General features: G+C 43.9%; 1 protein-coding gene across 1 annotated transcript in view; it reads right to left on the reverse strand.

Moving 5' to 3' along the window:
• Positions 1-26,593, reverse strand: part of SEMA5B (semaphorin 5B) — an 848,743-nt gene that overhangs the window by 20,416 nt on the left and 801,734 nt on the right. Inside the window, exon 22 of the mRNA XM_086957072.1 lies at positions 16,301-16,506. Coding sequence (XP_086813198.1) covers positions 16,301-16,506 — 206 coding nt within the window. The remainder of the gene's footprint in view (positions 1-16,300; positions 16,507-26,593) is intronic.

Raw genomic sequence — 26,593 nt, forward strand, 5'->3', positions numbered from 1 at the left:
CAGGCCTTGGGCATGGGCATGGGCAAGCTGGGCCCAGGCCCAGGGCACTAATGTTCCGAGGGGCACAGCAGGGAGCTTCCTGACAATGTAATGCAAACAGCAGCATCCATCCCACTTCGTCTCAATCGTTCCTGTTAAAGACTCAGCCCTGCCAAGTATCACGCATCGGCGGTGACGCCAACGCATTTCAGTGTGGTGTTCCGCATCACCGCACTGAAATGCATTGCCACGCATTTTAATGCCACTGTCTCAACACTGTGCCAGCGCTGAAACTGGCTATGCCAGGCTGCTTGTGTGCACGCCGACGCCTGTGACACCTCTGTGTGCCCTCTCTGCTGCTCCCCGGCAGGCTCAGTAAATAGTAAATGATGTTGTCTGCAGCGGCTGAGCGCTACAATGTTACATTTTAGCCCTGGCAGCCTGGCTGCATTGAAATACCCGCCCACAGTCGCTGCTGTCTGTCACAGATTCACTGCCCAATTATACCGAGACCCGAGGTGGGGCCTGCCATCAGCAGTGGTTGCGTCCTGGCTGGCGCGTGACCTCACGTCCTGGAAGGAAGTGAGGTCAGACTCTTCGAATGTCTTAGGCACATTATGCGTGTGGGAACCTTCAGAGGCCGAGACACATGCTTCCGGAATCTTCCTGAGTTGTTATCAATCTGTGTAAGGATCGCTGGAATAGGACTGAAAGGTCTTTTGGACAATCTAGTGCAATAGGCGCCTCGCCTTCCCTAGTGCTGTGTTCCAACATCATGTTTGGACCGTGAGGCTGAATGGCAATGATCATGTCGTCCCTGGCCGACGGCCGTCCCAGAGAGTCTCTGACTTACTACTCTGTGTCAGGCGCTGGCTGTGCCCGCAACCAGCCTGACTTGGTGCTGTGGTGGCGCGGTAAATACCCCGGCCGGCGAGTTGGACACCGGCGCGGCCGGGGCGAGGTCGGTCACACTCACGGGGGCACTGTGACTACTAGTGAAGTGACTGAGTCATGTCTTCAGTCACTAGTGTCAGCATTGCGTCGACTGCGTGTCACCCGCCAGTGAGACTCTCAGTCTCACACAATCATCATGCAGATGGCTGGCAGTGTCGGCGCGGCATCATCATGAGAGGTCTGGCTGCATAATTCGCTGCGTACAGTGCGGAGAGAGCACACAGAGCCTGCAGCTACAGTCACTGACGAGCAAAAGAAATAAGGTACTGTGCTTTATTACTTTAGTTGTACTTTAACTTTATGCATTTAAAAATGCCCAGCTGTCATCCGGATCTGCCTGTGGCCGTGGAACTGAGAAATAGTGTGCAGTGACAATCTGCCTCAGTAGATTTGTGCGAAAGCGCACAAACTTTTTTGCCGCGGTGACTTAGCTCCACTGATTGTGATGCCACTGAACTTGCAGGTAGTGGGCAGCGTGGCCGACCTGTTTGATGCCGGTGGCTGGTCACCAGGCATTCAGAGAGTTGAGCCAGGCCACATCCATGTATGGCCGCCGGATGAATCGCTGCAAAAAAAGTGTGCCTAGCCCTGAATTAATGACATAAAATTATTTCGCTGTCGGCGGGGTAATGCAAGTAAGTAAAGTTCAAAATGTACTTGCTTTTCACACACATGTGACATACCTACAATTGCAGCCGCAAACTGCCAGTAACACGCAAGCATGGCATGTAGACACCTATCTCAGGCTGTTAGAATTATCATATATAACATTTCTCTGCCGGCCAAAAAATTCACATTGACACTTCTACCAATGCCACCACACTGATGATCTGCCCATTGTATTTGCCCACATCATTGTGCATTCAATTCAAGGACAGCCGAGTGCACCGCCCATTTTTGTACGCATTCACCCCACTTGTTTATTTTTAAGTTACGCCCCCTCCGAATTCAGTCGGCGTAATAACAGGAAGCTCTGGCCCAGCTCATATGGACCAGGCGCCTTCTGATACTTTCCGTTTTATGCAGCAATTCAATTGTTTCCAGGAGATGCAAGTTCTTTGTTTTCATTTTTCCAGTGCTGACCATTTAAATTTATGGTGGTCTGGGCAGTGGGCATCACCCCTTTACCTACTTTTTCACATTTCCCCGTGAATAGTCCTGGCGCCGTGAGTGAGTTGAGCACTGTTTTCAAGTTTATTCCCTCCGCACTAATTGTGTCCCAACTGAGGAAGGACAGCCTGTCACAGGCGCGGAGAGTGAGTCCAAGACTCTGGGTGCTTCAGGGAACAAGCAGAGCTTACAATATATGGTTTAAGGCTGTGCTTTGCACCCGAGAAAAAGCAATGAACTAGCATTATGAAGAGAATGTGCCATCAGTCAGATACTGACTTCAGAATTGAGGTACAGAAACAGGTTTGACTCCCTGCATAGGCTCAACATCCTGTGATTTTGGGCAAATAACTCCCTGTGTTCATAAAATGTAACTGGTACTCATTTAAAGCCGTTCTATACCTTTTGGCTGAGCCAGCGGTACATACAACTGCAAAAAGGAAAACCATTAATTTGGAGAAGCCAAGGTTTTGACCAGGCCAGTGACATTTTTTGGCCTGTTTAAATCTCTTGCATTGGGTTTTACTGTTGATTTCCTGAATTTAAAAAAAAACAACTGGCCTGCAGCAAGCTTAAATACACGTACTCTCCCATCCATACCTTGTTGAGACATTGAGGCAGTAGCTTTCTTTTTATGCCCCCCTCCAATGCAACCCCTGAAGTGACAGTTTTGGGCTAATTGTTTTGGGTTGTTTGTGGGTGTGTTGAGTTTGCTGCACTGGGTTTTACTCTTGATTTTTCTGATATAACCACAAACCTTTCCTGCAGTAAACTCACATGTGCACGCTGTCACCCAGTACAGACCCTGAAGTGTAGGTGTGACAGACAGGTTTTGTGTATGGGCTGAATTTTTGAGCAGCACATTTTGGTGCTGTGCAGCAGTGTTAAGATCTTAGAGTTACTAGTTGCTCAAATGGGTTTAATTTCTGATATTTATATGTTTCTGTCTTCTTCATTACTTGATTTTTGGCTCGCGAGAAAGTGTCACTCAGTCGTTGAATGTCACTCAAATTACCCTGAAATTATTAACATGTCACACATAAGCATTCTGAAACCTTGGCAGCTATGAAGACTTTGTAATCAGCCCATAATTAAGGCACCCTGTTTTCCATTTTTACGGATTTTTGCAGATAAATACAGACAGAAAGCAATGCGTTTTCTGTATGTATTTATTTTTAAAAGTGGATAAATACAGAAAATTGTGCTTCTTTTAAATGACTCTCCGTGCTGTCTTTCATGAATTATAGGCCAGCAGCTGAATAGATAGACAGCACGGGAAATTAAAAAACAGGATGAAATGTCTTTAAATAACGGCATTTGTCAACATACATTTATGATATAATGCTAGTATTTACCAGTGAATGTATTATTATGTAATATTTGGCAGCTTAAATAGCTAAAACACGACAGACATCAAAGGCTGAGTGCCCCGTCTATCAGTTAAATAGATATGGAAATGTACAGTTTTACAACTTCATTTATACTCAAAACACAAAATAAATATGGATAAATACAGATAATATGGCCAAAATATAAATATGGATAAAAACAGATGGAAATTGACAAAAAATAAATACCATAAAACCGGGAGGCCTACCCATAATGTACCTCATCGTAATTGTTAGCACCTTATCAGCCCCCTGTTCTCCTTCCATCTTCCTCACACCTCCTGCCATCGCACCTACCGCAACAAACCCCGCTCCCACAACAAACAACAAACTTTTGTTCAGCCCAGTGCGCTGTCCCATTCAATCCGATTTAGGGCCGACCCTGCTTGCAAGCCCAAGGTGAGTACACTACAGAAAGGGGACGGGAAAGAGAAGCACAATAGTTGAAAAGGCTTAGAACAAAACAAACCCATTCCCCTCTTTTCCTTCTATGCCGCTTTGCAATCGCCTCCTGCTCTTCCATAGCAGAGTACAGAGTACCACATATAGAGCATACATGGTTTAGGTTTTACAATAAAATATAGATTTTGTTATTATCTTGATACTGTGACAAAATACTACAATGCATATGCCATTCCTAATTTTCACTACGTTATTTTAGAACTTGAGTTTATTTTTAATGGAAATATAAAAATGAAGAAAAAAAACACATTTATCCCACATAGTGCATCATCCATTAAAAGACAGAGGAAAAATGAATGCATGCTTGAGCTGTGTGTATTAGCTATAGGAACTATGCATGTTTTCTGTGACATGAATTCAGAGTAGCAAAATGTAGGGCCCAGGCAAAAGCATGAGGAAGGATCCGGCTTTGAGCCAATCTCTCCTATTGCCTCAGCATACAGATAAACAGGGTACATGCGCCATTCCTGTCGCCACTGAACACAAGGAGGCGCTGCACAGATTTCCGTGCGCTGTACAAAAGGCAGCTTGTGGAATGGATGCACAGGACATCAATCATAATAAAAGAGCCTTTACATAGTGTTTCAGATCATTACTCTGCACCCTTACTAATATGTATAGTGCTTCACAGGGCTGGCTTTGGCGCTGGTGGTGTCCTCTGCGGTAACCTGTCTTTGCGCTCCCCCAGTGGCCTCCTTCGCCAGGAACTCCCTCACTACCACCCTCCAAGAGCCCCTCATCTCTCCGTAGCCCCTCTCTCACATGCATTTCATTTGTTTTATAGCGCTTTTCGTACAAATGAAGGGTGTCAGAGCACTTTACATCACACACATTATAGAGACACAATGAGTCATATGTGCATAAGTCTGTATATAGGAAATGTCACATAAAACGAGGACGATTACAAAGTGTAGGAATCACGTCATCACGTTTGGGTTGGCAGTCCCGCCGGCTCCCTGCCTCCTGCAGGAGCCATCATTGCTTTTTCTCAAGGGGAGCTGCTGACATGCAGCTCCCCTTGTGGAAAAGCAATCTGCTTTGGATTTTGGAAACGAGAGCTGGAAACCTGCTCTCGCTTCCAAAATCCGAACCAGTATTTGCTATGACAGGGCAGGAGTCTCACAGCTCCTGCCCTGCCACAGCAAAAAGCAATGTCCCAGAGGTGGGCACCCCGGGACACTGCAGGAGACGGCCCTGAGGGGTGGCGGTCCCCAGGGCCATGGAGGGCTCCAGGAGGGGGGGCGCGGGGAGGTGTCGGTCCTAGGGGCTACAGGGGGTCGCGTGCCCCTGTGGGTATTTGTAAAAGCCCTGGGGAGGTGGCGGTCCCCGGGGCAGCGTGGGGGGGGGGTTGGGACCTTTAAGAACCTTGAAGAGCGCAGGAAAAATGTTAGAAAAACCGTCAGGCAGGTCATGCTTTGCGGTTACAATTAAAATGGTTTGTGTTTTGAGACAAAAAGATATGATTTTTGTTTAGGAAGTAGTGTAAGTATGCTAGTACGTCTTTGCACAGTAGATTGTTTTAAAGAGGTCTTGTATGTAAGGCAGATGGAACAGAAGAAGGTGCACTCAGAGACCTTTTTAGAAGTTTAATGATGAAGATGGTTTTCAAACACTGTAGGCGCCAAGACAGAGCTGGAGATTAAGTAGGTACTATGATATTGCGTAAGGCAGTAAATGAGCAGACAGGATGGGTTTAGCTAAACATTCCAACATATAGAAGGGCTTTCTAACAAAGCCTGTCAGCACCCAGGATCTTCGTGTTTCACAAGTCACAAAATGAAATCATTTGAGACACACATTTCTCCTGCAGCTGGTCAATGTGCTGTTTTTTTTCTGCTGCTGATGTCCACACCGTTTGCATTTGTTATTTTTTTTCAAAGTTGCATCCTAAACAAGGAACTCTTTTCTAGCAGAGGCTTACACAGCATATCCAGAAGTGCAACAGTCGACACAATGAAATATGCTGCACGCATAGTGTGAGAACAATTCTTTTATATTGACAAGAGTTTTAACGAAATGGCTAAAGTCTGTTTCAGCACACCTAAAACAGATTCCTGTGTGAGTTTCCAAAGATAAAGGCAATGAACAACAAAAAATGCCAACGACACGGCAAAAATCTTTTAATGTGACATGTCTGGTTCTCGAGTAATTTACAGGAACCCCTTTTGTTTCATATGCTCCAAAATACGACATATTTTAAAACTGCCACGTTATTTTTCAGCCGTTGATGTAATCGCTTTAATTTTTTCTGCATGAGCTGCACAGCACGTCAGGGTTGATCCACGTCCCCACTGAAGTGCAGCCATCAACAAACAGAGACACCTCCAGGAGGCGAGGATACACCTGCTACCCCCCACCCCAAGCTACAATTATCACCGTGACAGACGCTCTTCCCAGAGAGACAGGCTGATTAATCTGAAAGGGAAGGAGGCGGGGTGGAGGGAGGGATGCAGATGTTTATGCATCCCCGCACTCCATCTTTTTATAATCTCCTCAGATACTCATACTAGATGAGAGCAGAGACAAGAAGGCCATAAAATGAAATCATGTATTTGAAATAAAAAAGAAGACATGACAAAATAACCTCAGAATCAGGTCTAGTGGGGAGCGGTGGCTTGGCCATAATACAGGTAATTTAGTGACAGCCAGAGGTGGGACGCGCCCACTTCTTAACTTCCACTATGCAATTCTAACAGCAGCAATCAGAAAAGGCTAGACCTGCCAACTTGAAGTTAGATGAGTGGGTGGGGCCTTGATGGGGCAGGCTCTTGCGTGGGGGGCGGAGTTTAAGCCCATCACAGGCGGCCCAACCATGGACAGGATGAGTGGCCAAGGAGAGGGGCTAATGCTTAGAACCTGCACTGCTCAGGCAGAACTTCAACTCCCCCCCCGCCCCTAAAACAATTTACAAAGGCTTCTGAGGCTGCTGCTGACACCCTGGGGATCAAACTCTGATCGATGTGGGCTGCAGAGAGTCTCTGCTCGAGTGTACAAGTTTTAAAATTAAGAGGTGGGAGGACTAACCAAGTTAGGCACTGTGCAAGTGACATCATGGCACGCGACAGCACAGTGCCGCATCACAAGTGGCATCGCAGTCTGTGATCTCATAGGAAGTGACATCACAAAAAGTGACATCAGATCTTAACACCTCACACATATATTTAGCAGTTCTGTCATGAGTTCATTTGAGCGCATTATGAGGTTTAACAAAGAAGATATTCCACTGGGGTTGTGCCAAAAATGTGACGCAACCATGGTGCAAAATGTGGGCCCAAATGTATACTTTTTTTCTTTTTTTAACTCTGCTGCAGAGAAATTGGCAGAAAGGAGAAGCAGTAAATCTGGTCTGCTTAATGGGTTGCAAAGTTTGCATTTTAAAATATCTTATGGGGTTAAGGTGACACCTGCTGCAGAAATCTTCGTGTGCCCAATAAATCTCAGGAAACATGAATGGTGAGATAACTCTGGAGATTAAGCATTTCCTAGATAGATCTGTGCTTTGTCTAGTTCCATTTTTTTTTTAATCAAAGTAGCACAGAGGTTGTATTTGTCTCCTGCACAGCACATCATCCAATGTGCAGATGGCAGATTTTTATTTTATATAGCTAGTTAAGTGGGTTACTGATTTTAACAGAGATGCTTTTGTTATTGCAAATCATAAATTGTAATCGTTCTAATAAAGCACAGTGAGCTTGGAAGGACATGTGAATTCAACAGCTCACACGTAACACATCCTGTGCATTAATTTACACACGTGATTTATTGTCAATGTATAACTTGTACATGTGATGTAAAGCGCTCTGACACTCTTGGGATGAGTAGTGGTAGAAAGAACAAAATAGTGATATTTAAATTATTTGTGTAAATACTACGACAGATTAGACATTCTTACAGTGCATGCACATCTCTTGTATACAGGGTCTGAACAAAGAAAAAACATGTCTTGAGTACTTAATACCAAGCTGTGTGCGCCTTTGGTTTCCTCTCCATTGCATTTGCATCTGGGTGTGAGGCTCCAGATCGCTCACAGCAAGGATAGAACAAAAGGAGGCCTGATGGCCCTTCACTTCAGCCTTAAACATCAACCATTTGTTTTTGGCCCCATGCAGCTCAAATTTAAAATAAAGCCCCTCACTTCCGGCACGTTGCTGCTGGAAAAGTGCAGGTGCTGCTGAATGTGTCCAGTGTTGGAAAGGTCAAGTTCAGCATATTTCAGTGGGGTACAATGTCTTGGCAGGGTAGACCGCGTCCGCCCCGTGAAAGAAGTGGGTGGACGCGGTCTAACAGTGTGCACCCCTGACTTGTGCCCTGCTTCACACAATGAGCAGTAAACCTGGTGTCTGCCAGAGTTTCCAGCTGACTGTGTGATATTGGCTCTTCACCAGAAGACCGTGTGAGGATAACTGATATCACGTGACACACGGTGGCGCAGAGTGAGTTGGCAGGTCTGGAAATCAGTTCCTCCTCTTCAGGGAACTTCTGTTCCTCCTTTGGTGCAAGAAGATGGAAACAAAAACCGAGGACAATATATCAGGAATTGTCCATAAACCCAAAGCACTCAACAGTACCCCTGATGAGCATCCAAACTTCCAGATGTTGCTTTGTACTGTGATAAAAATTCCTTCTAAAGCTAGTAGTAATACTCCATGTGAAATATTGAGATCTAGACAAGGTGCAACAGGTGTGGCCATGCTAGTGAAGTCTACTTTGTTTCTTTAGGTGTTATTATATGTCACTGAGATGCCGCCTAATGACAGCGCCAGAAGCATGCATACACACTAAAGGTGCTGCTCAGATATCTCACTGAGTTTGCAAAATGCATGAAGGGGTATGATGTAGGAGATGATTCTCACTCTCTGAACCTCTCCTGGTGAACCCCCATCTTCTACGTTCAATTGTTAGCGAAGTAGCACTGAAAGCGTGCTACTCGGCAAAAAAGCGCTTCAACACCTCATCAGGGGTAACAAGCGCAATATAAATGCAAACCTTTTTCCTCTTCTATCCCTCCACTATCTTTTTAATCCAAATAAGTGACTAACATATCCACCGCTCAAATTACCTTCATATTTAACTATACTAATTTACCACTAATCCTTTATGGGTTCCGGAGTAGCGTACTACTGACCGAAAAAGCGCTTCAATGCCTTGTCACAGGTTTTAAGTGCTAGATAAATGCAATTACAATTCTAGAACTAGAGACACATTCAGGTGAGGATGAGCTTCAGCCCGAAAGTTCTTGGAGTGGAAGTGCGAGACTGGCCTGGGCACACGTCCTGCAAGCAGCCTTTGCCGAAGGCTGGGCCACTGTGGGGCCTGATACACAAATATATCCTGAGCTAGATTCCACAGTAGTAAGTGTCCTAAGTAAATCAGAGAAAAAAAGCAATCTTCTTTTATACTTTATTTATTCATCACAAATAATGTCCAAACTTGATCCTAGACAACACGTGTTTCGTCTATCATGGTGTCAACCTCAGACTTCGTCAGGGCTAGAATATTACAAAACAAACAGTCATTACACCAGAGCCTGAACGACGGTTTGAGTTTTGTGGGGACTGGTCTCATCTGAGGCCGAAGCTGGGCTACAATTAGACTTATACGCTCGCCCTTTTCCACTCTGCACCTGAGCTGCGATTGTGACTCTCCCTCAGAACACAGTCTCAGTGCGAATCCCAAGTGCATGCGTGAGAGAGCAGCCCTTAATGCCAGTCTTGTTGAAACGACTGAAAGGGGATCCTCAGGATTGGGCGAGGGAGATTCTAGCAAGAACGGATGAGTGGCTGAGTGCATTGCCTGGGGGAATGCACGCTCTATTCATCACCAGGTGTAAAAGAGGCTTGGTTTATAAAAAGCCTAAGTTGTAACAGTCATTCAAAGTTTATTTAATTGATTTCCATGTTTATAACAAGCTTAGGTTGTAACAATCGTTTAAAGCTTATTTTAGATTTCATATGCACCCCAAAGTTACTTTTGCTCTCTCTGCAGTCAAGTCATAGTGTTTGCCTACTTCCGGTCATCCAGCAAGGTGTCCGCAGAGAGGCCCACGGAGAGGGCAAGCATGCACCAGTGCCATCTTTTAACTATATCGGAGGTGTACGGGAAGGATGGGATGCTGCAGTTCCTCTGCTCTTGTTCTCTTGAATTTGCGTTGGACAGAAAATGTGCATTGTTGCCGCATGCACTCTCCCTCCTCTGTACATGTGTGCACCATTGTCCTGCCACACACCTGCCGGCTCTGCGTGTGATGGAAGCTTCCACACCTCCTGCCCAAGCTCAACTGCGTGTGTGCTTGAAATAGACGATACTTGGTCACATTCAGGGCTTTAAGTGGGCCGAGTCTCAAGGGGTCGGAGCACCGGCACTTTTTTAAAGGGGGCCTCGAAACGGGTCTCTATCGGGCTCTGTTTTGAGGCCTGGCACAGGTGGTCCGTTTTTTTCCGGACTGCAGTGACAGTAGTTTGCTGTCACTGCAGTCCGGAAAAAAAGTGCCAGGGCACAAAACAGCCCAGTAGAGACCCGTTTCGAGACAGCAGGCACCTCGATGTGCGCTGCCCTCACTTCTCAGTAGCGGAGAAGTTACGGCATGACGTCATGCCAGGTGAGCGTTGTGGAGGAAGGGAAATCCCTTAAACAGTATTTTTCTTAATGGATTTTGAAAGAGCAGCAACATTGTGGTAGGGTCACCAGGGCTTTAATTGGAAGCCTTTTCAATGTTTTATGTAACAAGCCATAGTTGCAGCTTATTTTATCTTATGCAACTAATATCCATTGACAAAGCCAATAGTTCTTACTTCTTGTAAGTATGATGTTACTTGTATCACATATCTGGATGCAATGACGGAAACAGCAAAATACAAGTTGGGCGCACACTATGCTAAACACAGATTATTTGCGTGTTATAAAGCCACGTCCCTAATTGCACTGGCCACGCCCCTTTGAGAGACCCCCCAGTTTTTTCATCCCACTTAAAGCCCTGGTCAAATTTTTTAACTGCACAAATCCATAACAGTTGTCTTTCCCAGTACTTGGTTTCACTACAATGGCACTACGTTCCCGGACACCCCCCCCCCCCCGCCACCTGCTGGAACATGTACAGCAAATGGCAAAAGCTGTTTATTACACCACCAACAATAGACCAATCACCATGCAGAGAAACACCACCATACAATGACAACCAAAGCTGTTAACAATGAATAGAAGGGAAACAAAACACACTTCTATGAGAGATGTTGAAAAAATTATCATAATACCCTACACACAAAAAACACGTTCAGTTCACGCACAGCCTCATAAAATAGTGAAGAGAACCCAATTACGGGCTGGTATCCCAGCAAAATGATTTAAAAAATAAATCGAATCTGCACCAGTATATTGTGAACGTAATGGTTCTTTCTGCGTTCGGATTTCAAGGAAGGGGGTAAGAGGCCTTTGTGTTACCAGAAATGCGCCCGTACATAATGTCCGCTCCCGCCAGATTTACAGTACTGTTCTCGTTCCGGCTGAGGACCTCAGCTAAATCTTCCACTAAGCCGCACCGCAAGAGCGCCGTTCCAGGGGAGAACACTTTATAACTTTCTTTATTGGGCCGCGTTTTTCATCGGCGCCTGACTAATGTCTGAACTTTATGGCCCGCCACCGAGGCCGTCGTTCATTTCAGCGAGGGTCATTGAAGCCACTGTTAACGACGCGTCACCTCACACGGGTATTGTGCCATGACCGCCTGCGCAGGAGAGCTCCGATTCCAACAGCAGCTCATTGGGGCAGGCGAGTGATTTATCATTTGGAGAAAGTGTGTCTACGTCAAGCTTCTCCAACCAGTAGCTCGTGAGCTACTGGTAGCTGTCCACCTCCCTTTGAGTAGCTCTCCTGTGTGCAGCCCACTCTACTAAATTAGAAGCTTGGCTGATGTGAATATATTTATACCAAATCGAAAAAAGTGTTTATTCAAGATAAACATTTATGTATTTTAAGACCTCATAAAATGATGTTTGGAGAAAATGGTTGAATTTCAAAAATACTTTTAAAGCCAAGTGATAAATCATGTGGTGTGGGGAGACTTATTACTAATACTATTACCTTGTGGCCATGAGCATTTCAGCTACAGCGGTTGTGTACTACCTATGTAAAAGGATTCCAAATTGACATAGACTTTTTTAAGTTACTGCTGGCAACCGTGCCTGATGCACTGGGATGATCTCTGTCGATAATGTTGAATAACGTGGCCACTAATATAATCTTGTTGGATGTTGTTGCTATTACAGGGCCTACAATATTAGTAGCTCAGGAAAAGTTCCATTTAAGATGAGTAGCTCTGGTTACACAAAAGGTTGGAGATCTAAGGCTAGTTTGAGGCTTGGTGAGAGGAGGTTCCCACGAGCAGACATAAAGCAAGAGGTTCAACTTGAAACCCAGAGGAAGCCAGGGATGGCCCAACTAGGTCAAGGAGGGCCAGAACAATCCCCGATTTTCATGTTATCCACCTCAGATAACTTAACAAATAGTGCATATAAATTGAACACATTAACGCAGTCAGTGGTTATCCTGACAGACTGCTATGGATCAGGCTCTACAGAACCCACAGTGGACAAGCCCGCGCTAGGCCTTATCAGGCACTTGCTGCTAAAGTGCTGTCCATTACATAGCATGAGTTTGTTTAATTTAAAAAATATAATGCTGATGGAAGTTCTTGTTGGTGGTAATCATGCTGCTCTGTTTAAATTTACAAAGAAATATCCTCAGTAGCGGCCAGTCCCCTGCCAAAGTGGGGGCAGGCAGGGCTTTAAGTGGGATGAAAAAACTGGGGGGTCTCTCAAAGGGGCGTGGCCTATGTAATTAGGGGCGTGGCTTTAAATCACTTACGCAAAAAATCTGTGCTTAGCATAGTGTGCCGCCCGACTTGTATTTTGCTGTTTCCGTCATTGCATCCAGATATTTGAAACAAGGAACATCATACCTACAATAAGTAAGGAATATTGGCTTTGTCAATGGTTATTACTTGCAGAAGATAAATAAGCTGCAACTATGACTTGTATATAATATTGACAAAGCTTCCAATTAAAGCCCAGGTGACCCTACCACAATGTTGCTGCTCCTGAGTTTCAGAAAGAGAAGGGAAATCCAGAAAGAAAATGACTCTTAAAGGATTTCCCTTCCCCCACAACGCTCCCCTGGCATGACGTCATGCTGTAACTTCTCCACTACTAAGAAGTGAGCAGCGCACATCCATGTGCCTGGTGCTATCTCGAAACGGGTCTCTATCAGGCTTTGTTTTGCGCCATGGCACTTTTTTCCGGACTGCAGTGACAGAAAATAACTGTCATTGCAGTCCGTGAAAAAAAAAACGGGCTGCCTGTGTCAGGGCTCAAAACAGAGCCCGATAGAGACCCGTTTCGAGGCCCCCTGAAAAAAACTGCCGGTGCTCAGACCCCTTGAGACCCGGCCCACTTAAAGCCCTGGGGGCGGGCTTGGCCAGAGGAGGGAGGCGAGGAGGATGGTGGGGGAGTTCAGGGGCCAAATACACACCAAAAAATCTACAGCTGTTGTCATCTCCCTCCGCATCTCGGTCTTCCTGATTCTGGGTATAGGCTCTCAGAATGCACTGCAGCCAATCTTGACGCTGCCTGGAAGCCGCGTCGGGATTGGCCTGAGCACCGGCAACTTGCGCTCCCAGGCAGACTGGAGCCTGTGCCTGCTCTCTCCAGCCCTACAAATGCAGCTGGGGATGGAGAGAGCTTCATTGAGCATGAGGTGTTTGCCGGCCTGAGAGGGCCGGCCAAACACCTCATGTACAGTGAAGGGAGTGTCCACCACTCCCTCACCAGCAGTGTCATCCACTGGACCCACCCCCAAGACTCGTCAGAGTCCTGGGGGCAGGTGCAGGGGATTAAAAGAAAATGATAATAAAACGAGTTGAAAACCTGTTTTATTATCATTTTATTTGCTAGTTGTGGCGGGGGGTGGCGCTCCTCCGCCCTAATAGAGTGGCCGCGGCTTATATCCTGACACAAAGGACGCATTCTTATTTCCTACAATATAGCAGACTTTTTGAGATTCAGGAAAGCCCTGCAAATGCACCGAGCAGCATTCGGGGTCAAGTCCTGGACAGTAGTGACATTTTTGCAGGCATCCAATGATGCATTGATAGGCAGACCGGTGTGCAGAAGCCGAAAAGTCCGTTTTTGCAGCCTAGATTACAGTCAGTCTATATTTTAATATGGTACGTTAAGGTTGTCATATGTGTAATAGATGCTGGCACCAAGAAACAACCCGAGAAATAAACATTCAACAGAACACATTAGACAGAAGATTTCACGCAAGCATTACAAAAACAGAACACACTAGTTAGGACACCACACACAAATGTAACCTATAAGAGATCTTTTTCATGCCCAAGGACAACATGCTTAAGCCACTTCCATTGTCTGGGCAATGGTCGGGTGTAGCAGCTTAAGATGCTTCATAAGCAATTGCTAAATCCCTTCGCTTTCACCTCTCAAACTCAGACTCAGACTCATGCTCCCATGACTCAATGAATAAAACATAACCACCAAGCCCATACACTTGCAGAATGCAGTACCCATAACACGTCATCACTTGCTGAACCAGACTTGGTTTTGTGAAAGAAACCTTGGAGTAAATTTTACATCACCCCAGACTGTTGAAAGTACTACAGTGTCATATCCTTGCAGACCATGCGCTATAGAAATGGCAATCAACACGCCTCAAGATTATCTATATACCATACATGTTATTTGCACCTGTGTTTTTCATATGCTTTAACAGTACAATTATCTTTCGACCCACCAGTTGGACATGCTCTTACATAAAATAAATATAGAAGACAAATTTCCTCGAAGTTGCTTTATTATTGGAATCCAGACCAATGTAATTAATTGCAGACCATCGACAAGTAGGATCTCTGGTGATTTATGTGGAAAAAGTTTGAGCATTTTATTAAGAGATCTTATCGCTTTACCTAGTCTGTAAGATGGATTGCGGGCGATGTGCAGTATTTCTTTGATATGTAGCCGTATTCTTTCTTGTAACTCTTCTGCTCTGAGCTGATAAGCGTCACATGTGTAAGAGAAACCAATTCCTCGAGGTTCTAACCTATCGATCAATTGGAGTTCAGTTCTACCTATGCCATTTGAACTATAGTAACTGTTCAGTTGACATCGTGTAATCAGGTGCCTCAGATTGGAATTTCGGACACTGAGCATTTATCCAGCTCTCTTTGGAGTCTTCTGCTTATGTATTTTAGAGCACCAATAGCAAGCCAGCTCAGGTATCTCTAGGTGAGAAGCATAGAAGGTGAACTGTCCAATGGGTAAGGAGGGGCATACAAACAACCACAAACTGTGGATAGTGAGGTCTTGGGAGAAGATCACAACGTTTTGTAAAGAACAGATGTACACGACTGACAGTATTCACATTTGTCTTAATTAGTGTTGAAAAAATTCCCATCTAAGAATGAGGAAGAGCCATGCTCATCCTTCAGTGAACACCCTTAATATGTTCACTGGTCATTAGAGTCGCAATTGCTTCCATGTAAGGGTTGTGAGAGCTCACAGGTGACTTAAATTAGAGGCATTGCACAGAATAGCACACTTGGATGCCATCAGCCCTGAAGAACATCATCATTATACAGTGTGCATACAGGTCCTTGACTGGCTGTGGGTTGATGGAAGGAGCTTTAAGGAGCTGGGTAAAGGAGGGGCCATCGTGGCACTATTAATTATTTATTGATCCACGCCCCTTCTGAATCCGACAGCAAACTGAAGTCTGTGTCTGCTTTTCCAACAGCGACTAGGAGCCACTGCGCTGCTGCTGCATTTCTTGCATCCTATTGTAATCTCACTGAAGCTGAATTATTCTAAATTTGACTCAGCTCTTATATTCCATAATACAAACACAGCCATCTTTCTTTCGTACAGAAAACTAAAAGAGGTGGTGTTGCAAGTTGGCCAAATGCAGACTTCTGATGAATCCATACCAAACCATAAATATTCACAAATGCCACAGAATAGTAAAATGAATACAGTTATGGAGCTTAGGTCAAATGTCCCTAAATTTCATAATTCTCAAAAGCACAGAAGGTTAAAAGAATAGCCAAAAGAATACATTTGGGGAGGATTAGCACATTTCAGTAAATTTCATAATTCTCTATAAGAAGCGAAGGTTGTGCACATGCACAGAATCAGAGACGCGTGAAATGTTGCAGCATTCTGCCATTCCAATTGGCTAGTAGGTGACCCACTGAATGAGGTGAGTAGAGGTATCGGCAAATTTCACCAAAGCATGCATCCGTTAATTCCTCCCATTATCCCAACTATCTGAATCGATTTATCCTTTCTGGCATATTTAGAAAACTATGACATTGAGCCATTCATCCCTTGCAGATGTCCTACCTTGAATTCCATAGGTGTGTACTTCTCGTTTTTGGGCGTGGTGTTGCCTTTATAGTGAAGGTGGTTCGGTGTGGCTGGGTGGATGACCGTGGACTCCTGGGACTGCCTCTGGCACCTTTGGCAATACACGTAGATCACAAAGGTGAGCAGGCTCGAACCGAAAAAGCAAGAGACTCCGGTGGCAATGAGGTGGATCAGGCTGAACCCTGGCAGGGAGAAAGTCAGCACCACAGGGTCACAAAAAAACACAGAGGGCACCAGTTTACAAGAAAGGATTTTGTCTTTGGTTAAGAGTAACATCAAACTATTTTAGAGTAAGCATACAACTGTGTTTTTTTTAAACTTTATTTGTATCATTTTGCAAAAGTACATAGAGGTACATTTTTGTGTGATCCATAATATGCAACATCAGGTATCAGAAATAGAGGCAAGCAATGATAATATTTTGTGCATGGCATTGCTATCAATAACAATGTACAGTCTCAGGAGGATATATCGAACAAGGGCAGAGCAAATCAGGTCAGATGTCCCAGTGCTAGCTGAATATATATACTTTCTGTCAGGGAAAAAAAAAAGATATTCGATAGCAGTATAGAGCATTGTATCAAAGGTCCCGAAACAGTCACTTTCCTTGACACCGGTACAATGTACCCCATAACTCTCCGTACATCACCTCCACAATCACATAACATAGGCCCATAAGTACAAGCTATGACATTACGGCCACTCCCTTCCTGTGTTCATTATCTGGGGTATAAGCATACAACTGTGTTTGACAAAACATTTTTTAATGTGAGTTCTAATCAATTCAGAGCGCACACTTGCAGTGTTCCATGTGAAAAATAAAGAAAACTGATTACAGAAGGCCTTCTGTTCATTGTGAGCCTACGAAATGAGGGACTGTCGTTTGAGAATAGTTGGGAATGGGGGACTATAGCATATGCAAAAAATAAAACACCAATTGGATACCAATTATGGATTATTCTCCTTCTGGTGCAATAAAATCCTTTCAGATGTCAACATTTTTGACTGGCTAAATTATTTGCTCTTAAATCAAAACGGACTTTAATTCATAATTTGCGTCTCACTTTGCTTTGTTTAAAGACCATTCATATTTTACTAGACATTTCCAATTACATCACACATTTTAAAATATTTTTCAATTCTTTGTTAGTTACTAAAAATATCATGCATAGCTCTTGTAGAGAGCCATTAGTGGGAATGAGTGAATTGTTAATACGCAAATTCACTGCTATGATGTAGCAACAGTGGGTAATAGAACCTATTAACCACAGCAGCACCATAAAGGAATTTCAGGCTGATATGGTTGTGCTCTCTAAAAGCCTGTCCTGAGCAGTGCTGGAGAAACAAGTTACTTACCTTCAGTAACGCCTTATCTGGTTAAGACTATCTAGCCGCAGATTCCTTAACTGAGAATATTCACCAGGAGTCAAACTGGATCTGGAAATTTTCGAGTAATACCCCTTTGCGCCAGTAGTGATCATTGTTTGGCCTCACGTGAGCACCATTCATGACGGATGGAACATGTGTGGTGCCAATATAGGCGCCATCCCAGTGTATAGACGTCAGTTTCATTTTTGAGATTTTTCACACCAGAAGCACGGAGCCATGAAGAATGCTGACAAACTGGTGTGCATTACTAAGGCCCTCAGACAGGAGACCCTACTGAATCAGTTCGCAGAATGAGGAGAGTGGGAGGGTCAGTAAGGAATCTGCATCTAGATAGTCTCTACCAGGTAGGCATTACAAAAGGTAGATACATTTATATGACCCACACATTATTGCTCCGTGATGTCATACTCATGATCAGTCAGTATTGTGTTGATAACGAACAGTATTGTAAACCAGGCCATCGAACAGGTCACCCATATATTGTCCTTTGTTTTTAGTCACACATTAAAATTTAAGGCAGACTAATTGGCAATAATATCAGACATAAAATATCCATCCATAGCTTATTGTTGCACTGAATCTTATATTGTTGATAAGTATTGCTACAAGTCAACCTTAACAGTAACATCGGTAAAGAAGATGTATCTATAAATAAACATATATCACCGTCACTGGAAATGCAAATGTAAAAAGACAATTCCCATATAAGTGTCACTCATACGACATGTTGAAAGAAATTCCTGATGTCTACACTCAGATATTCCAATACTTTCTGTTTCATTAGCAAGCACCAGATGCGTCTTGTACCCTTTAGGCCAATGACTCACATATTGGTTTCATTTTATATATGTAAGCTCTTTCTCGTTCACAACTTATTAAATGAAGACAATGCCATTGATCATTTACAGTGCAATCCTATATTGAATAGCATAGGATTGGCTGGAGTACTCACTTTTTTTTAATAGTGATCCTAAGTATATGTCATATGCCTGTCCTGTTCTGTCTCCAGGACAAAGAAGCTATTTGATATAACAATGGTGTATGACTATAGCAAACTTTCTAAATTAACCCAATTCATATTATATTGAATACCAGGTTCCTTAGTCCTCCATTACATGTATAATAAGGAAACACTTACTAATAATAACAATTCTTGTGCTGCATAGGAATTCCGTAATCAAAAGTTTGTTTGTCCTAGTATTAGATCCACCCTGCCAATTACAAGAAATAGTTTAATTTTTAGAGACAGTCTCCAGAATATATCGTATGGACCTAAGTGCTGTACAATCGGACTCTAACATAGTTATATGTAACTTACATGGATTGTAGCACTGCCTAAATTGATTTCAAAAGCTGTTGTACATGTGATCTAATTTCCCGATGCGATTGTCACCATAGTGATTTTGCCGAAAGAAATAATTTGGAAGAATGAGTATATATTTACACATAAAACAGGTGTAGTTTTCTCAATAAAATATGATAAATCCTTAAGTCAACGTATGATGCATTTAGATACAAAACTGCGTGTATTTGGATATTCTGCGATGACACATATTATATCAGCTGAGGACAGTTGACAGTAGGTCAAAGCAAATCTACTTAAGGGAGCTAAGGCATAGAGGCATGTCTTTAACGTGTTGTATAATATGACACTGGAATGGTTTTCTACGAAACTGTCATAAGGTCCCCAAATCTATTCCAGAACGAGATTTTTACCGTCCATGACATATAATATTATCCCAATATAGTGCAGAAAAATATGATCTGGCCAAAACTGGAAGTACATTTACACAGTAATTTGTGTAGACATTCTCAGCATAGTATTTAACATAAATATGGGCTGTTTCTTTCAAATTAAAAATTGAAAATTGTGCATTTGATTTACATCTTAAATTTGGCACAATTGCAGCCTTGACTCTATTTACAATTTATCCTGTGACGAAAACATAGATCGTCTTTACCGTGGAAAATAGTGTTTTTGTTTAACCCGTTAACCGTGGCCGTTTTTTCGCGGCAGTGCTGCCGTTTAAAAAAATGGGCGGGTTCCGTCGGCCATTGAGCGTGCGCAGCACCAGCCCGGTAGTGCTTTGAACGTTCAACGGTAGCACTTAACGGGTTAACAGTCGTATCCTAGGACTACCAACGGTATGATCACACTCCTATTATGGGTATTACATGGACAGTCTAAGATGACGCCCATTTTTAACATTGGGATCACGTGACGTGTTATGACTACGGGGGTGGTTAATTTGGGAAAAAAAGTCTCATAAGTAAGTGCAGAAACCCGCAAACGCGATCAATATATAAATATTAATGGCCTATCATATAATACAAACGTGGGCGCCGTAGATTTAATAATCATGCTTCAGTCCAAATATCCGTGATTTGGCGTGACTAGTGGCATGTTTTTGTTTGTACTACACACATAAATGGACTTTTAAAGATGGCGCCTATTGGGTTTGTTCAGGATCATGTGACGAGCCGTGCCACAGATGCGGGTGATTCAAAGTGAGGTTTAAAAGCAAGTGTGAAAACTTGCTCGTTTCCTCACACTGTGGACTGGCGTGGGCTGTTCCAACATGGAGATGGCGTTTTTATCAGGTGAGCCCTACTGCGACGGTCGCTTTAGGAATACTGACCTTTTGGAGCACGACTGATCTAATTGTGATTCTGAGGCACTTTTTGTTTCCCTCTGATATTGGGACAAAATAATTGTGTGCCAACAATCTAACATATACGCGTTTTTTAGCCACACCATGGGGGTGCGATAGTAAGGAGGGGTGAAGTATCAGGAGATAATATAGACTCACTGTGCAGGACTGCCAAACGCGATTGGTTGGGCCGGATTGTTAATCACGATAACCCTTGTCTGAGATAACTGTGATATTATATTTACAATCTTTTGAGTCACATTTATAAGATGCGTGTCATGATATTAGTAGCCACTAATGGCATTTTTAAATGACAAAATAATATGGGGATACACTGGTACCCATCCATAAAATGCCAATAACTGTAATGGCATTTCCATACAGTAACATAATAAGGGGATATACTGGTGCCTATCCTTAAAATGCTGTGCTATTAACCATGGCAATCATTGTTATATATCGATCACAGCCTTTTAATAATTATGTATATGTTTCATAGAACTCAACTTAGAAATTGGAACACTTCGTGGGGACAACGTGAACAGACTATTGGGAACAGCCCACCCTCCAGGAAGACTATATATAAGCAGTGAGCACCTATTACCTTAGTAAGTCCTATTTTTAAATCTTTACAATTGGGTAGCAGTGATGGTCAATTCAATTGTTAACTCAAATATAAAACATTTCTTTTAAATTCCAGTAGTTTACGATATTCGGAAGACTGTCTCTAAAAATTAAACTATTTCTTGTAATTGGCAGGGTGGATCAAATACTAGGACAAAGAAACTTTGATTATGGAATTCCTATGAAGCACGAGAATTGTTATTATTAGTAAGTGTTTCCTTATTATACATGTAATGGAGGGCTAAGTAACCAGGTAATCAATATAATATGAATTGGGTTAATTTAGAAAGTTTACTATAGTCATACACCATTGGTATATCAAACAGCTTCTTTGTCCTGGAGACAGAACGGGACAGAACAGGACATGCATATGACATATACTTAGAATCACTATTAAAAAATAAGTGAGTACTCCAGCCAATCCTATGCTATTCAATATAAGATTGCACTGTATTGTCTGCATTTAATAAGTTGTGAACAAGAAAGAACTTATATATATAAAATGAAACCAATATGTGAGTCATTGGCCTAAAGGGTACAAGGCGCATCTGGTGCTTGCTAATGAAACAGAAAGTATTGGAATATCTGAGTGTAGACATCAGGAATTTCTTTCAACATGTCGTATGAGTGACACTTATATGGGAATTGTCTTTTTACATTTGCCATTTCCAGTGACGGTGATATATGTTTATTTATAGATACACCTTCTTTACCGAAGTTGCTGTCAAGGTTGACTTGTAGCAATACCGTTCAACAATATAAGATTCAGTGCCACAATATGGTATGGATGGATATTTTATGTCTGATATTATTGGCAATTAGTCTGACTTAAATTTTAATGTGTGACTAAAAACCTAGGACAATATATGGGTGGCCTGTTCGATGGCCGGGTTTACGTTTCGGTTATTGAAGAAACGTCTCGGTCCGTATCAGGGGACCCCCGACATGGTCAGAGACGTTTCTTCAAACGATTCAAACTATTGAATACAGAGCACTTTTGCCCGACGAAGTGTCTACAGGAGGTGAATTACCTTCCTGGCCCCCCCTTTTAAATTGTTTATGAATCAGTACCTTCACAAGGGATTGCACTCTCACACCAGTTTGGAGCCTACGTCCTAAGGAAGACCCTGACGTAAGGGACACACTTACCTTCTACTCTCAAAGGGTCGAAACGTCGACATCTACCACACTAGCCAGTTTGACCAACAGCGATTCATCACTCTGATTTTGTTTGAAACTATGGCTATTTAACTTTTGGACCTAATGTGGATTATCTGGCTCTTGTAGGAGCCCCTTTCAGTAAAGTAATTGACTTTGTAAATCACACACTGTTTCACTCACTTCCTTATCCTCACTTCATTCACCATACCCCCCCCCCCCCCTTCCCCCATGGGGCACAGCTTTAAAATTGTGTTAACAAATGGTATGAACTACTGGTTGTTCAGTGTGATTAAACAACACTGTACATCAAGAATACTACGATTTTTTGTCTAACTTTATATCATTTTGTGGTTTTTTTATGCACATCAATCGTATACTGGGACCATTGTTCTAATGTACTGCTCTGTACCCAGGTCCCAGTGACGTTATTTGGGTTTACGCTTCTAGGTAACTTGAAGATATCCTGGACAGGAGCTTTGCAAGCTAAAACAGTGGTTGCAGGCTTGGCTCTGGTAGCCAAGCCCACAAGCCCTCAGGGGATTGCTTTTAGTCTAATGTGTAGCAGATCTTGATGCAGAGCACTATCCATCATGAGATGGTCAGTTTCTGCACTGCCTTGCCTTTGTTAGCTCCAATATATCCTACGAAGAGTTGATCATCAACCTGGAACTCTCTTGTTGGATCAATGTAGAATGACAACACTATTTTTGGGTCCAGATGGTGGAGTCACTCCTCTTTCATAGAAGGGTGAGGCAGAGCAAGAAGGTACGTAAGGAGATGTTTAGGCCTACATTGAAAAGTTTCACAACTTTTGGAAAGAAAGAAGCAGGGGCCTCAGAACCATCTTGTCTCGGTGAAAGCTGAGTGTACAGAGAGGCCCTGGAGTTTGTTGACCCTCCTGGCTGAAGTTATGGCCACTAGAAAGGTATATTGATAGTTAGCAAGTGGGCAGTTGTGTAATGGCTCAAAGGGAGCACACATGAGGAAGGTAAGAGCCTGGTTAAGGTCCCACTGGGTCACAATGAATTGCCTATGGGAGGAACATGTGTTGTAGTCCTTTGAGGAACCTAGTCACAGTGGGTGACTTTAACAAAGAAGGTTGGTCCGGCAACTGCTATAATGCCGAAATGGCAGACAAATAACCTTTAAACAGTGCCCAGAGCAGAGTCCTACTGGCCAAATAAAGAACTAAGAGACAAACCTGGGATAACTGTGCAGAAAGATGGTTCAATTTTTCTGGATGCACACCATGCCACAAATTTGTCACAATGGCAGTCAACTTTGGAATAAAGTTTGAAAGCTGTCAATTGTCACCACTCTGTCTCCATGCGTGAAGCTGGATAGTGCGCAGATTTGGTTGCAGAACACTCTCAAGCTGCTGCAATACAAGATCCTGCTGAAGGGGCAGCCTGATACCAATCAGGATATCAATCTCTCCGTGCCAAATCCAGAATCAAGCGATTGACTTGGGCCAGGTCGTTCCCGATCTTCCTGATAACTCTGGGCAGGAGTGGCATCAGCGGAAAGGCATACAGGAAGTCAGACGAAAAGCATTTCAGAGCGAGAACCGCTTTGGAAACTCCAGCTCACAAAACTGCTGACATTGCTCTTTCTCAGAAGTACTGTCAATCAAAGGAGGGGGGAGGAAGTACTGATCCTTCAGTTTCCTTTTCTTCAATGCAACTAATCAATGGGGAAGGATCACTTGTCCTGCATGAACCCGGGTATGCAAGAGGTAAGCGAGGTGTCTCCAATAAAAAACCCTCATGCACGTGTTGGGAAGTAATGGTAACGGTATATCTTGATTCTCCGCTCTTCATACACGTGTGTGCATAATCATGGGGTTAGTTTTCGTTATGCAGCCTCCACCTGGAGGTTCTTACCCATGGTTAAAAACAGTAGTGACCCAGTGATGTGGACAGTGTGCAGTTTAAAATATCTGTACAGCCAGGTAAATATCTTTATTCGGTCTGGATTCGGATAGCCCCTGTTAGAGGAATGCTGAAAAAAGAGTGTTCTGTGAAATTGTTAGGAGTTCAGAACGCGCTAGCAATAGGTGAGGTAAAAGATGGCCGACATGTTTCAACCAATCTGCCGGTGAATCGGACTTATGGGCTTTCTTCAGGACCAATAGTGAATCGTGATAGTGGTGCAAGTCTACAATATTCTTGATCTTATTGCAAACAATGTGAGAAATAGGGAAATTATCAACCTGTTTCTTTTCTGTAAGGTCTCAATGTACCTGTAACGAATAAAACAAACATTGACATAGAGACATACAAGGGTAAAGGGAGACACATATAAATAGTACTTGACTACTGTTTCATCAAAAATCAAAATCGATTTTGTGGCAACTCAAAAAATGGCAATACTTTATAGACCCCTTAGTAATTGGCAGTGTCAACTCTCTCTTTCTCCGCAATTGTGTGGCATGCAAAAAGTAACCAATTCATGATATTAGTGATATTGGTCGTCTTCATACTAAGCATGCAGGACTGGTGTGATACCAAATCAGTGCTCGCTATGGCGCGTTCTTTAAAAGGCGTGCATGTTTGTTTAGAACATTAGAAAAAACGATTTTGGCGTGCATGCTCGTCATCTTTGCAATGCGCGTTTTAATGTGGGTCCCGAATCTGGCTCAAAGGTAATAGTTGTAAACATACCTGTAGTGTGATAATGCCACACTTCCTTTGGGTTTAGTCAAGGGCATTGAGGGGGCTAGACCCAAGAGAGAGGTATAGAGACTTTAGTACTAGTTCGTTAATACTTGCGGTTTTGCGGCCCTGATGTCCTGCGATCAGAAACTCCCGCTACCTTCAGCTCCAATCCTCGTGCATCGCTTACGCTGATGCTGCCTCTCGTAACCCGGAAGTAGCTGACAGGCGCTTCCGGGTCTCCTCTTAGCATCTCTGTTGCGGTGAACATTAAAGAAAGACTATCGCGCTCTGCGATGGTTTGGGAGCCGAATTGGAAGTTATTAATGTTAGGCTTCATTTCTAAGGGTTGAGCAAGTATAATTACGAATTAAGAATTTTATGCTTGTTTACAGAAGCACAATTAATAATTGTTTTAAGGTTTTGAGAAAGAGAAAACAGACTGGGTTAGTTTTTGGTAGTCTGTTTTTGTGAACCTAGATATCAGCACGCAATAAAGTGATTATTGGACAACGTAATTAAAATAGCACAGTTTTAGGCTTTTCTATGTTGTGCAGTTAATTGTAATGCCCGAAAGAGGTCTTAATGGTGACAGTGAAAAAACCTACTTGGTGATAAACGGTAGAGTCTCATTTTGTGACCCCTCTACCGTACTTGTTAAAGGGTTCCCTGTCTGATGTATCCTTGTTACGGAGAATATGACCAGAGTCTCATGTTATCTATCATGTAGTGGTGATGATCAATCCGAAAAAGGGGCCATGGTTGTATTGGGTAGTACGCTGTAATGTCAACACCTGATTAAACCAGGTACATAGGCTATTCAGTTTCTGTGGCACTGTGTAAACCACAGGGATAATGGATTGGAGCTGAAGGTAGCAGGAGTTTCTGATCGCACGACATCAGGGCCACAAAACCGCAGATATTAACGAACTAGTACTAAAGTCTCTATACCTCTCTCTTGGGTTTAGCCCCCTCAATGCCCTTGACTAAACCCGAAGGAAGTGTGGCATTATCACACTCCAGGTATGTTTACAACTAGGGGGGGGGCGTGGCCAAGCCGCATGCCGTGCTAGACGTGTGGCCCGGGAGCTCCCGGCCGACGAGACCGAAATCCGTCAATAAATCCTACCACTACAACCAAAATTAACGACCAACGTGTGGCGGACAGCCCGGAGGCACTTGTGTCAGACGGCAGGTGATCTGTGTAGCTCCAGGGCAGAGAAATCGGAGCTTCCTCGGATGGCTGGGTGGCGATCCAGCAAGGCAACATGGCGGCCCTGCGGTGAGAGCCGTACCCGAGTGGCGGAGGAGTGCGCCGCGGAGCCTGTGCTACCGCGCCGGTGAAGACGCTGACCGGCGGCGCGGGGAGAACGAGTGACCACATCGGACAACTGTGAGTCCCGGCTGTACAGGGTGCCGGAGCCTGGAAGCCCCCCGGACATCCCAACGCAAGATGGCGGCCAGTCCAAGAGGTCGGGACGGGAGCTGCGGTAGGCGCTGAAGGCTTTGAGGGGGAGCGCGAAACGAGTCAACAGTGAGCGATTCCCCTGCGGCGGCCACCAGCGGTACAGCGAGGGTGCACGAACGATCCGCCGAGCTCCGGGTACCTTCCGCACCGGCACCCTTTCCCTACAAGGGCGGACTGATCAGGCGGCAGAGACGGCCAGACTACGGAGGTGGCGCCCAGCAGGACGGTTCCCCTATACGGCCTGAAGGACATGCTGTGAGGCCGCCGGGGGAACCGCGGGTGAAGGTGAGGAGCCCCCCCCCCCTGGTGCCCGGTGCTGCCT

This window comes from Lissotriton vulgaris, chromosome 2_1, assembly GCF_964263255.1.
Source record: "Lissotriton vulgaris chromosome 2_1, aLisVul1.2, whole genome shotgun sequence".
NCBI classification, from domain to species: Eukaryota; Metazoa; Chordata; class Amphibia; order Caudata; family Salamandridae; genus Lissotriton; species Lissotriton vulgaris.